At 36.1% G+C, this 13,497-nt stretch overlaps 1 protein-coding gene across 10 annotated transcripts in view; it reads right to left on the minus strand.

Annotated features, from left to right (window-relative positions):
* Positions 1-92: 92 nt before the first annotated feature.
* Positions 93-13,497, minus strand: part of LOC128550227 (liprin-alpha-1-like) — a 51,867-nt gene continuing 38,462 nt past the window's right edge. For 9 of the 10 annotated variants that reach the window (XM_053528807.1, XM_053528801.1, XM_053528804.1 and 6 more), the window contains 2 exons: positions 10,405-10,473; positions 93-5,842 (listed from right to left, as the gene is read on the minus strand). In XM_053528807.1, coding sequence (XP_053384782.1) covers positions 5,645-5,842; positions 10,405-10,473 — 267 coding nt within the window. In that variant the 3' untranslated portion in view covers positions 93-5,644. Of the gene's footprint in view, positions 5,843-10,400; positions 10,474-13,497 lie in introns of all 10 variants that reach the window. The other variant, XM_053528806.1, reaches the window with a different exon arrangement.

The following is a 13,497-nucleotide window of genomic DNA, read 5'->3' on the forward strand; positions in this document are numbered from 1 at the left end:
ATATTTTCGCTGGGTCAAAATTTCATGAATTCGAAATTCTGAGTATGTTCACGAGGTTAAATATTTGCGACACGGTAAAAATGGTATCCTACTTGAATCTGAATTATACTAATGGTGAATATTCACACGAGGATTAATTTTCGCAAGATGTAGGGCCTCGTGAATATAGCGAAAATTAAATCCTTGCGAAAATTTCTGCTTTTACAGTATATCATGATGGGTAACTGCAATGATAACAAAACAATAGACAGAAAGATCCCTTAGTGTGCTATCCTAGTTACAGCATGCAACAATAAGGTATGATTTAACTAAATCAGCTAAAAAAACAAAACTTTCCGTACAAAATCTATAAAATAAACAACCTTGAACACAAAGTGATATGGTGGTTTGGTTATCACAAACCAGGAGCAAAATATCCAGCATTTTGACTCGATTAAAATGACTCATTGTAGAATGTCTATGACTTTATAAGGTTATGCGTCAATGAAATAATTTGTTAGTATGCCTAAATGAAATGAGCCGTGCCATGAGAAAACCAACATAGTGGGTTTGCGACCAGCATGGATCCAGACCAGCCTGCGCATCCACGCAGTCTGGTCAGGATCCATGCTGTTCGCTAAAAGTTTCTCCAGTTTCAATAGGCTTTAAAAGCAAACAGCATGGATCCTGACCAGACTGCGCGGATGTGTAGGCTGATCTGGATCCATGCTGGTCGCAAACCCACTATGTTGGTTTTCTCATGGCATGGCTCAAATTATGTGTGTGCTCATGAAGTTACAGGAGAAATGCCGACAATAACAAACTGGTATGCTTCTAATGGTGCAGCTATCACACAAATGCTAAGTTTACATTCATGATCTATTTTGTAACATCTTTGATCTATCTAAATATACAGGAGAAAGGAGCACATCTTACACCTTAATAAGGCATCACATCCTTGTAAATTCTGCAGGCATGTTAACCCTTACCCTGTTAAATTTCTATAATGAACTTGTCCATCTTTCAATTTTGACAGTACCATTAACTGTTAAAAGGGGTGCTAAAATAAGATACTGACTGAATAGCGAACAGTGCAGATCATGACCAAACTACACAGATGTGCAGGCTGATCATGATCTACACTGGTCGCAAAGGCAGAATTAATTGTGTTTATTGGGTTAAACATAATCATTTAACATCATTTTTCAAAGCGAAGTCCATTTAGTATAATACTTGATTTTCCAGATCTTTGCATTTCAGGCTTTGAACTTACAAAAATCAGAACTGTTCTTCAACAGGCTGCCATATGTAGCCATTTGGTGGGAGAATGCTAGGATACTGACCAATGAATACTGCTTTTCAAAAATACAATATGTTGCTAAATAGCGGACATCTAAAGTATAATAACAATTATATCAAAAAGGAGCTGTCGTAGGACAGCACAGCTCTACAATTCACTAGATAAGTCAAATTAATAGGTAGAAAGCCAAAAATGGGGAAAAATTTTGTGAAAAAAAAAACTTTATAAATAAGGAACAGAAGAATTGTAGGTCAGATTATCACAATGAACGAATATGTGAAGTTTCAATCCATTCCTACAACTGGTTACTGAGATACCTGCTTACACACAAAATTCAACCAAACAAGGCAGTCTGAATGACAGCTAAATCCCCCGCCACTGCTATGGATAATGAAAGGGTAAAACCTTTGATTTTAGCTGTGACCTTGACCTTGAACTGACATGGCTGACTCATGAATTCTGCACAACGTCTTGATGAGGTGATCATTTGACCAAAGTTTCATGAAAATCCTTCAAGGGGTTTAGGAGATACAGAGCTGAAACCTTTGACCTTCAGTTGTGACCTTGACCTTGAGTTGACATGGCTGACTCATGAGTTCTTGATGAGATGATCATTTGACACATGTTTGATGAAATCCTTCAAGGGGTTAAGGAGATACAGAGTGGACACCAAATGGAAGGCTCAAACCTTCGACCCTTAGTTGTGACCTTGACCTTGAGCTGGCATGGTTGACTCATAATTTCTGCACATTGTTCTGATGAGGTAATCATTTGACCCAAGTTTTATAAAATTCCTTCAAGGGGTTTAGGATATAGAGCGGACACGAAATGGAAGGCTCAAACCTTTGACCTTCAGTTGTGACCTTGACCTTGAGCCGACATGGCTGACTCATAAGTTCTGCACATCACCTTGATGAGGTGATCGTTTGACCCAAGTTTGATGAAAATCCTTCAAGGGGTTTAGGAGATATAGAGCGGACACAAAATGGAAGGCTCAAACCTTTGACCTTCAGTTGTGACCTTGACCTTGAGCCGGCATGACTGACTCATGGGTTCTGCACATCGCCTTGATGAGGTGATCATTTGACCCAAGTTTTATAAAATTCCTTCAAGGGGTTTAAGAGATATAGAGCGGACACAAAATGGAAGGCTCAAACCTTTGACCTTGAGTTGTGACCTTGACCTTGAGCCGGCATGACTGACTCATGGGTTCTGCACATCGCCTTGATGAGGTGATCATTTGACCCAAGTTTTATAAAATTCCTTCAAGGGGTTTAGGAGATATAGAGCGGACACAAAATGGCAGGCTCAAACCTCTGACCTTGAGTTGTGACCTTGACCTTGAACCGACAAGGCTGACTCATGGGTTCTGCACATCGTCTTGATGAGGTGATCATTTGACCCAAGTTTCATGAAAATCCTTCAAGGGGTTTAGGAGATATGGACCGGACACGATTTTGTTACGGACGGAAGGACGGACGGACGCAGACCATTCCTATAATCCCTCCGCCACGGCGGGGGATTAATCAGAAAATTGGTGAGTGCAAAGGCTCCACCTCTTCCAATATAGGTCAGGCTACTGAAATTCGATGCATTTACTAAATTTGTTTTAAAACAGCAGCAACTTAAATCATCCCTAACCAGTTATACTTTAACACAACTTTAATGTTAACAAAATCACAACCAACTGGCAACAAAGTTATCACTAAGTAAAATTTTAGCCTCGAAATTTGACAGTCAGTGAAACTTTGCAATTTATATGAAAAGATAAAAATATATATGTCAGAATTTTTTCACAAATTAATGTCATTTAAAAAAGAAGACTTGTACCCAGATTTTATTATGCTGAATATTTAAGCAAAATTTAAGAACAGCTCTATTTTATAGCCAAGAAATAAGAATATATCAATCTTTAAGGTATACAAGACTGAAATTTCATATCTGAAAATATGGACTGCTACATATAGTATAGGTAAACATAAAATTAGCAGGTTTATGTGAATTAATGGTTCTAAGCATTATCTTTAAAATAGTACATACTTAATACATGTACATCTAGATACAGTATAAGTATGTACTACCCATTAACCCTTAACCTGCTATATTTCTATAATGGACTGGTCCATCTTTCAATTTGGACAGTACCACTTATTACTCAAAGGTGTTTACACTGAAAATTTACTGACTGAATAGCGAACAGTGCAGACCATGATCAGACTGCACGGATGTGCAGGCTGATCTTGGTCTGCACTGGTCGCAAAGGCAGAATCATCTGACGCCAGCAGGCTAAGGGTTAAATAGGATAGAAACTGACTGATAATGCATGACATCTAAAATATGAAATGTAGCTCTAAATTCACAATTTATTTATATATTTAATAAGCTTAATACATTTGATGAGGAATTTCTACATTTGAAGTAAATATCTAAAGACAAAATATCTTAGCAAAAGCTGGGCACTGGATATCTTTAAATAATAAATATTGAAATTTTGGAAATATACAGTGTACTATATACGAGTACATATAGAACACAAGCTTAATGATGTTGCAATGGATAAATGAGTGATTATGCTTGAATGGGTTAAATAACAATGAATTAAGTATTAGGGACATACAAAACTGGAAAATTATTCAAAAAATTCATTTTTTTACATAAATCACTGATTTTTCACTGCAAGTCACTACACCTGACCAACCCTCTTCTTCATACCAGCTGTAATATTACACATACTGTCATTTTAAAATCTGTGAAATAATTAAATTTCCAATCGACAAATATCTTTATTCTGGAAACTGGAACATACTGGTTGTTGTTAACACAAAGTCAAACTCAAGTAAAAAGTCTTTGATCAGACACCACACGGATATAAAGACCCCTAGTTTTATTTTTACAGAAATCTCTTGTATGACATTTTAATCTGTGAACAAAGACCATCAGAAAAATAATGTCCATTTTTAGTACACTAGCACTTTCTTAATATACAAGTTTGATTCTAATTCTGACATTTTCTTTGTAAGAAATGGATAAAAACAAAAACCCTTCAAAGTGATTATGAAATTTTGTCTTGTCAAATAATGCAAAAACTTAACAAACTGTTTCAAGATGGAATATTTCAAATTGTGTAAAAGGGAAGGCATGAGTGATATTAAGAATGAATTTTCATCAGCAATCAGGTAATACATTTTTGTTCTATATCGCTCTTCTATTACATAAGTAAGAATATATCTTGTGTAAAAGCTATTGAGGAGAAAATACCTAGCTACAGATATATAATGCACAGCATTACAAAAGCTAGGTTAAGTGTCCATAGGACACAGGTGCCCCTACTTACAATGTATGGTCATATATTACTTGTTGACAATGCGAGAATAAGTAAACTTTTATATTCATTTTTAAGAAATCAAAACTGGAAGGGTCATATATTAGGAGATGATCTTATCGGAAGGGGTAAATCCCAAATAAACCACATGTGCACAACTACACATGCTGGACAACATGCCTGTAAGTTTCATATACCTGGTCAAATACTTGACACAAAATTTTCGGTCATTTATGCAAATTTTTTACTAACAAAAGGGTCGTAACACTAGTTTTGCCAAGTTAAAACTCTAATAAAACCCTAGGTACATAACTTAACCTACTGTATAATATTCCTATAATTTCACGATTCTAGGTCAACTACTTGAGATATTTGCAACAAAAACTTGTACACCCTTTACACAGATCTTTTCAATCAAGGGCCATAACTTTGTTTTAATGCATGCACAACCTCACAAGCTGAATATCAATCCTGTAAAGTTTGATGAGTCTAAGTCAAATAATCTTTGCCATATGCAAAATATGAATGTCATACAGACATCTAGACAGACAGACATGGGAAAATCTAAATGCCGCCCCTACCCAAATTGACAAGGGCACCAAAAAAAAAAAACAACTGTGCATAATTATGCTGAAATATGACTCCATACAAAGAGCTTTATGCCATATAGTGGAATAATAATATCCAGTCACAGTGCTAAGTTGATATATTAATGGTAACGCCATTAGCACAAGAAATAACAGTCAATATTGGTAACGTACAAAATTTCACATTCCTAGATCTCATCTTGACGAGGTTTTTAATGGCCATGAAAAAAATTCTGACATAGCTTCCACAACACGCGCAAACATGTAAAAACTGTGCGATGATAACAATAATGTTCAGATTGCTTCACACGTAACGTTGTTCCAATACACAGACACATAACACATTGCTGAATACACTTATTTATTGCAGGTTTGAGGCTCACTGGAACTCTGTTGGTAACTGCACCCTGGCGCAGCACAATTAATTAATTAGAATATTCTAGTGATTAGTACATCCTAGCAGTTTCTCATGGTTTCGGTTGTACGCTGTTGGAGTGCTGACCCTGGTCCAACAGCACCCCTTCGTGGCCCTTGTGGTGATTCCTGCCCAGGTTCAGCCCCGCCCTCGCCTTCCTCGCTACCATCTTTACTCTTGTCCTTATTGCGGAATTTCTTACGCCACGAGGGTGCCCGCCGGAATCTTCCTCCTTCGCCCTAAATAGTAAAGCCAGAGCATGCAAACATTCAATCATAAAACCAAATATTATACTCAAAATACTTAAAAGGTAATTGTTAATATTTCACACAAATGATCTGCATATTTGTCCAAACAGAGTCAATGCTCAGATTTCCTATAGTTTCACTGATTTTAGTACGATTTTTTTTTTCAGACATAAAAAAAGAATTTATCAAAACATTTTTAATATACAATTGCTCTCTAACTGCCTATTGCAACTGAAGACAATGACCAAACAAGGCTGGTGGAACCAAAGCATGCTCCCTCATAGGGCTTTGTCAAATGGTCTTACATATTGTCTGACATGACTACTTATAACAAGAGTGGCAGACTGTCACAATACATGCCTGTAACTGCAATTTACTTTTGATTTTGCAAGGACCATAACTCCAGAGCAACAAAGACTATCTACCTGGCTATCGAACTTTGCCAAGATATTATGCCCGCAATACTTCTAAGTTTGGTGAATGATGTACAAGAGTTGCTTAAATTATTACAAGGATACTGTCAATTTCCACAACTTCAAGTACTTCAAGGGCCATAACTCAAGAGTGACTGGTAGAATCTGGCTGATTATATAAATTTTTAGGAAATTATGCCCATAAACATTGTGACCAATAATGTTGAAAATTGGATAAGTCTTAAGAACTGTTCAAGAGAGAGCTGACACTGTCAATTTTTGCATTTTTTAGTAATTCAAGGGCCATAACTACAGAGCCTCTGGAAAATCTGGCTGGATAAGAAATGCAAAAGACTGAACATAAACACTTTCAATTTTCTCATTTTTGAGTAAATCAAGGAAGGCTTGGAGGATCCAGCTGATAATCAAACTTGACCAAGATATTATTACCATAAACATTGCGACCAAGTTTGGTGAACATTGGATAAAAACTGTCAAAGTTACAGTTTATTTAATGAGGGAAATTATTCAGAATGTAGGCAAGGAAGAGTTTCGACTCTTGTATAATGCACTTCCTCTAAATGTCTTCTGTCACTGTGTAAAGTTTAACAAAATCCTTGTTACCGTTTTTGAGTTATTCCCTGGACAAAAGTTGTATCAATAAAGGCAGATACACATTATTTCAGAAGCAAGGAAGAGTTATGGTTCTTTAACATATCACCCTGTCTTCACATTGTCTATCTTTGTACAGTTTGAATAAGTTCCCTTCTGCACTTTCAAAGTTTTGACCAACACAAAAGTTCAGTAAAATTCCTGTTACAGTTTTCAAGTTATTCTCAAGTATGTAGAAGTGTTATGTAAATTCAGTACATGAGATAATTCATAAAGTAAGCCTGATAGAGTTATGGTTCTTCAGAGTTCATGCAGGACAGAGGAGACAAAATTCAAAAATTAGTTTTTAAGGACTTTTCAAGTACATTTATACTTTTTTATCTTTTTCAAGTCCATTTTTTATGTCTTTAAAGTCTTAGTTTGAACAATTTTTATGAAAATAAAAATGGTGTTTTTATAGCAGAGACTATAATAAAATATGGACATTTTTTTTTTTTGACTGCTATTGGTGCATGGCAAAGTAAGTGACCAAATACTAATTTTCTTTCCAATTATTTTCAATTTTTCAATTTCTTTTTAAAATTTATTCTCTCTACTAATTAAGTTACCCACATAACCTTTTCTGGTAGTTATTGGTAAAACTGAAGCTACTTTTTGTAAGTATTTAAAGGTTTCAGTCATTTTCAGGATATTTTCAAGGGCTAGCATCAAATTCAAGGACTTTTCGAGGTCTGTGCAAACCCTGTAACCTTACACATAGAACTTTCCTTAACTGTTCTCTATCTTTGTATCAAGTTTGAATAAATTCATTCTACCACTTTTAAGAGTTATGGCAATGACAACGGAATTCAATAAAGGGAGATAATTCAGAAGGTATGCATGGCATAGTTATGGTCCTTGTATACCACACTTCATCAGTCATTGTGCAACCAATAATAGGTTCAAACCTGGACAAGGTATACAGACGGACAGACAGACAAGCAGATGGACAAAGTGATTTCTACAGAGCTTCTGCCAAAAGGCATGGCCCTAATCATTAAGCAAATACAATCTGAAAAAGTAAAACTTGTATAAATGCACATGCCTAGCTTATTAGCAAAATATATTAAGATTAAAAAAAGTTAGCCATTTATAGAAAGCTGCAGCTGCAATGTTGCAGGTGAAAATTTATATAAAGAAAACCGCTTTTAACCAATATAAGAAGCCACTGATTTATTAACAAAGCAGTCTGAAATGTTAGTAATGATTTTTAGTTCATAATTATGTAGTAATTAAAAATACAATGATTATATTCAAGGCATGAGACTAAGTAAGAATACATTTTTTTTTTTTGAAGACTTTTTGCGAAGCTGGAAATATTGGCCATTTTCAGAAGTACTTTCAATTCTCACTCTTGAAAAATAAAATATATGGTATGCTTTTAAAACTCTGAACAACTTGATTACTTAAATATAGCTAAGGAATGAAAAACTGTCCCATTTCGGTAGCATTTAAGCTTTATAGATGACCCCTTCTTACACAACTTTTCTGCAAGACTTACTGAAAGTTGCCTAAAACATTATAAACAGAACATGAATTTTAAAGAAATTACTAGAAAATTGCTTTCATAACTCATCACTTAGTCTCAAGCCTGAAAGTATGACAACAGTACCAAAGGGAAATATTCCGAATACCAGTAAATACAGGGACAGTGAGTTTGTATATGCCATAAATGTTTTTGGGAAAAAGGTAAATTTAGTGAAAGTACTTTTTTTGTTCACCACAGGAATGTACCTGGAATAACTGTGTTAATGTAGGGAGTTGTGATTTTGTATGTCAACGTATTTTATTTGTGATAAATTCCTGCAGTATGCATTATATTTCAGTAACATTATTCCTTCAGAATTCAACAATATACAAGTAGTCAAGATCATCAAAGCAATGAAGGAATAAGTATAGGTATAACTTAACCTTGCATCTAATGACCTGGGCTGTGTACACAATGTATCATCTTGATGAGATTACAAAAATATGGAGCAGACACAAATTCAAGCTATTTTGTCCATATGACCTTGACCTAGAACCTATTATCTTGGGATGTACACTCTGTATGCCAACTGGTGAAGTTAACAACTTAATACTATTTTTAAGCATTTCAAGTGTGACCTTGGACCCAGTAATCTGGGCTGTGCACTCTGTACACTATTTCTGAATGAGGAAAATATCTGATTATAGTTTATGAAATGTTCCCAGCAGCTTAAAAAGGTAGATGTTGTTGTAGAGGTTGTCATTGCTGTAGAGGTGTGTCACTGAAAAAATAGGTGTGGGTGCAAAGGAGGGTGGGTGTAAAGGTGGTAAGAGATGCTGAGACGGATGTAAAGTTGTGAGTGAATGGAAAGGGTGATGGTGAAGAGGTTGGTGTAGAGGTAGGTGCAGATTGGTGACAAGAGATCTAGATGTGACGGGATACACTGGTGCATATATGACAGAATAAGGGGAAAGGTGAAGTATATCTTGTGAAGGTACACAGTGAAATTGTATCATTCTGGTTAAATAAGCTCAGTGTGACTTCACAACCACTCTAGCCCTTACCCTGCTAAATTTCTATAATGAACTGGTCCATCTTTCAGTTTCTTGAGTACCATTAACTGTTTAAAGGGGTATTTACCAAAAAGATACAGACTGAATGGCGAACAGTGCAGATCTTGATCAGACTGCACGGATGTGCAGGCTGATCAAGATCTACACGGGTCAGGTCAGAAGGCAGTACACAAACTTTACAAGTTTTTCATTAATTCTTATTAGAAATCCTGCGTAACTCTTTACAATAATATCGCAAACAAACTCTATTATTCATGGTGTACAAAGTCCTTTTCTTTGACTTTGTAGTAGTCAGTCCATATAATTAAATTCAAATGGAATGAAACAAATGGCAATTTTCCACTTCATTCCAATGAAACTGTTTTTTCATACAGTTGAAGGATAATCAAATTTAAGCAACATTTTATTTTTTTTTTTTTACTTCTAATATATTCTATTATCAGGTTTATTTGAAGAAAAAGAAGCCTAATTACATACAGTTAGATCCCTAATAGAAACACATAATTCATTGTTTTTTATCCAGTCTTGTCAAAAGCCAATTAATTAATTAATTAATCATCTGAAGTCTAATGCCTTGCTGACATCTGTACTAACTTTTCTTAACATAAGCATCAAATAACAGGGATGTGATAGCCCACTGACCAAAAATGAGGAAATATGAGGATACCGCAACAATATTACAATTTTTGCAATTATCTTGCTAAATCTGACAGATTTTTTTCGAATTTTTCTGTTTAAAAAGAGGAAATCAGCTGAAATGAAGAAGAATCACATCCCTGAATAAGCTACAAATATCATTGCACTTCCGGAAAAGATATGAGAGTTGTGAAGTCACAGGCTGTATGTTAACTCACCAATACAGGGCTGATACACTGAATAAAGATCCGCAACCAAGCACTGCAAAGCCAGGGCACAAGATAAAAATAAATAAAAACAATACAGACCTACCTCGTCCAACCGTCTGTCTGTACCACTGGCTAGTAAATTGTTAAACTCCCGCTCTAACGAAGAGCGTATCTGAAAGAAATGTAATAAAACATACGCTGATCCAGTAAAACACATTTCAACATTGTAAAATGATTGCAATACTGTAAAAGCAGAAATTTTTGTGAGAGTTTAATTGTCGCTATGTTTGCGAGGCCTTACATCTCACAAAATTTAACCCTCGTGTGAATATTCACCATTAGTATAATTCAAATTTAAGTATGATATCATATTTACAATCTCGTGAATATCAAACCTCGCGAACATCCTCAAAATTTCAAATTCACGAAATTTTGACCCAGCGAAAATATATGCTTTTACAGTATAGTAAAACACATTTCAACATTGTAAAATAATTGCAATAAAAAGATACTAAAATTTACTTTAAAGTAACATGTAACTAATTCTAGGCTAGGAATAGCTTGTATGTAAACAAAGAGCGCTGATGTACATATCACACGACTACATAACAATGAGCTGCGGAAGTGGGTGCAACTTTTCTTATAAGGGAGCTTAGTACGTCACGTGACATGCTGAAACCAGAAGCATACATGTGTGTATTGATAATGTAAACACGATATTGAAAGTAGAAAAGATTTTAAATTTCACATAAACTACGTGTATTACATAAACTTCAACTGTTACATTTATTTCCAGGATTTAATGGTGGAGGAAAACCTAAAGTTCCCATAGATGCATTATCTAAAGCATGGACAAGCACTGCGTTGGAACTACCAACTTTCCCTAAGGCCTGCTAGATAGCTTTCTCATAAGATGCCAAGTACGGCTCAAACCCACATAGGGTAGGGACAAGTTCTTAGAAAGTCAGTGACCTTAATCACTCTTCCATGTAAGCCTCTTATAAGTAACTTCTAAACTAGAGCTGCTATTGAGAAAAGCGCATGCCTCCCACAACTGCCTAATCATCTGATTAGTAGTATATGAGTCAACCATGCACCAAGACCTCAACTGCCTTACCAGACTTTCAGTGCTCTGGTTATCAAAAACTAGTTTCAAGGGCCATAATTCCAAAGTGCCTTGGCCGATTTGGCTGGTTATCGAACTTGCCCAAGGACTTATTGGCAAACACATTTTGTTCAAGTTTGGTGAAGATCCGACGAGAAATGTTCGACTTAAAGAGTGCGGACAAGACTTGTGACAGACACATACACACACAGATGGGAGTAAATCAATATGTCTCCCACACCACTGTGTGGTGGGAGACATAATTCACTCAACAGGTTAATACTACTCAAAACTCATATGAAACAAGAGGGCCATGAAGGCCCTGTATCGCTCACCTGACCTATTGATCTAAAGATCACCAAGATCAACATTCTGACCAAGTTTCATTAAGATATGGTCATAAATGTGGCCATTACAGTGTTAACAAGCTTTTCCTTTGATTTGATCTGGTGACCTAGATTTTGAGCCCAGATGACCCAATATCAAACTCATCCAAGATTTTATTGAGGGTAACATTCTGACCAAGTTTCATTAAGATTGGGCCAAAATTGTGACCTCTAGAGTGTTAACAAGCTTTCCCTTTGATTTAACCTGGTGACGTAGTTTTTGACCCCACCTGACCCAGATCTGAATCTGACCTATGGATCATCAAGATTAACATTCTGACCAAGTTTCATTAAGATATGGTCATAAATGTGGCCTCTAGAGTGTTAACTAGCTTTTCCTTTGATTTGACCTGTTGACCTAGTTTTTGACCCTACATGACCCAGATTCAAACTGGACCTTGAGATCATCAAGATTAACATTCTGACCAAGTTTCATGAAGATATAGTCATAAATGTGACCTCTACAGTGTTAACAGCTTTTCCTTTGATTTGACTGGTTGCCTAGTTTTTGACCCAGATGACCCAATATCAAACTCGTCCAAGATTTATTGAGGGAACATTCTGACCAAGTTCATTAAGATTGGCGCCAAAATTGTGACCTCTAGAATGTTAACAAGCTTTTCTTTGATTTAACCTGGTGACCTAGTTTTTGACCCCACCTGACCAATTAATCTCGACCATATGGATCATAGATTAACATTTGACCAAGTTTCATTAAGATTGGTCAAAATGTGCCTCTAGAGTGTTAACAGCTTTTCCTTTGATTTGACCTAGTGACCTAGTTTTTAACCCTAATGACCAATTCAAACTGGACCTGAAATTATCAGGTAACATCTGACCAAGTTTCATTAAGATATAGTCCATAAATGTGACCTCCACAGTGTTAACAAGCTTTTCCTTTGACGATCTGGTGACCTAGTTTTTGACCCCAGATGACCCAATATCAAACTCATCCAAGATTTTATTGTGGGTAACATTCTGACCAAGATTCATTAAGATTGCACCAAAATTGTGACCTCTAGAGTGTTAACAAACTTTTCCTTTGATCTGACCTGGTGACCTAGTTTTTGACCCCAGATGACCCAATATCGAACTCGTCCAATATTTTACTGAGGGTAACATTCTGACCAAGTTTCATTAAGATTGGGCCAAAATTGTGACCTCTACAGTGTTAACAAGCTTTTCCTTTGATTTGACCTGGTGACCTAGTTTTTGACCCCAGATGACCCAATATCGGACTCGTCGAAGATTTTATTGAGGGTAACAAACTGACCAAGTTTCATTAAGACTGGGCCAAAATTGTGACCTCTACAGTGTTAACAAGCTTTTCCTTTGATTTGACCTGGTGACCTAGTTTTTGACCCCAGATGACCCAATATCAAACTCGTCCAAGATTTTATTGAGGGTAACAATCTGACCAAGTTTCATTAAGATTGGGCCAAAATTGTGACCTCTAGAGTGTTAACAAGCTTTTCCTTTGATTTGACCTGGTGACCTAGTTTTTGACCCCAGATGACCCAATATCGAACTCGTACAAGATTTTATTGAGGGTAACATTCTGACCAAGTTTCATTAAGATTAGGTCAAAATTGTGACCTCTAGAGTGTTAACAGTCAAATTGTTGACGATGGACGGACGACGACGGACACAGGGCGATCACAAAAGCTCACCTTGAGCACTTTATGCTCAGGTGAGCTAAAAAAGG

Source organism: Mercenaria mercenaria, chromosome 17 (genome assembly GCF_021730395.1).
Source record: "Mercenaria mercenaria strain notata chromosome 17, MADL_Memer_1, whole genome shotgun sequence".
Taxonomy (NCBI): Eukaryota; Metazoa; Mollusca; class Bivalvia; order Venerida; family Veneridae; genus Mercenaria; species Mercenaria mercenaria.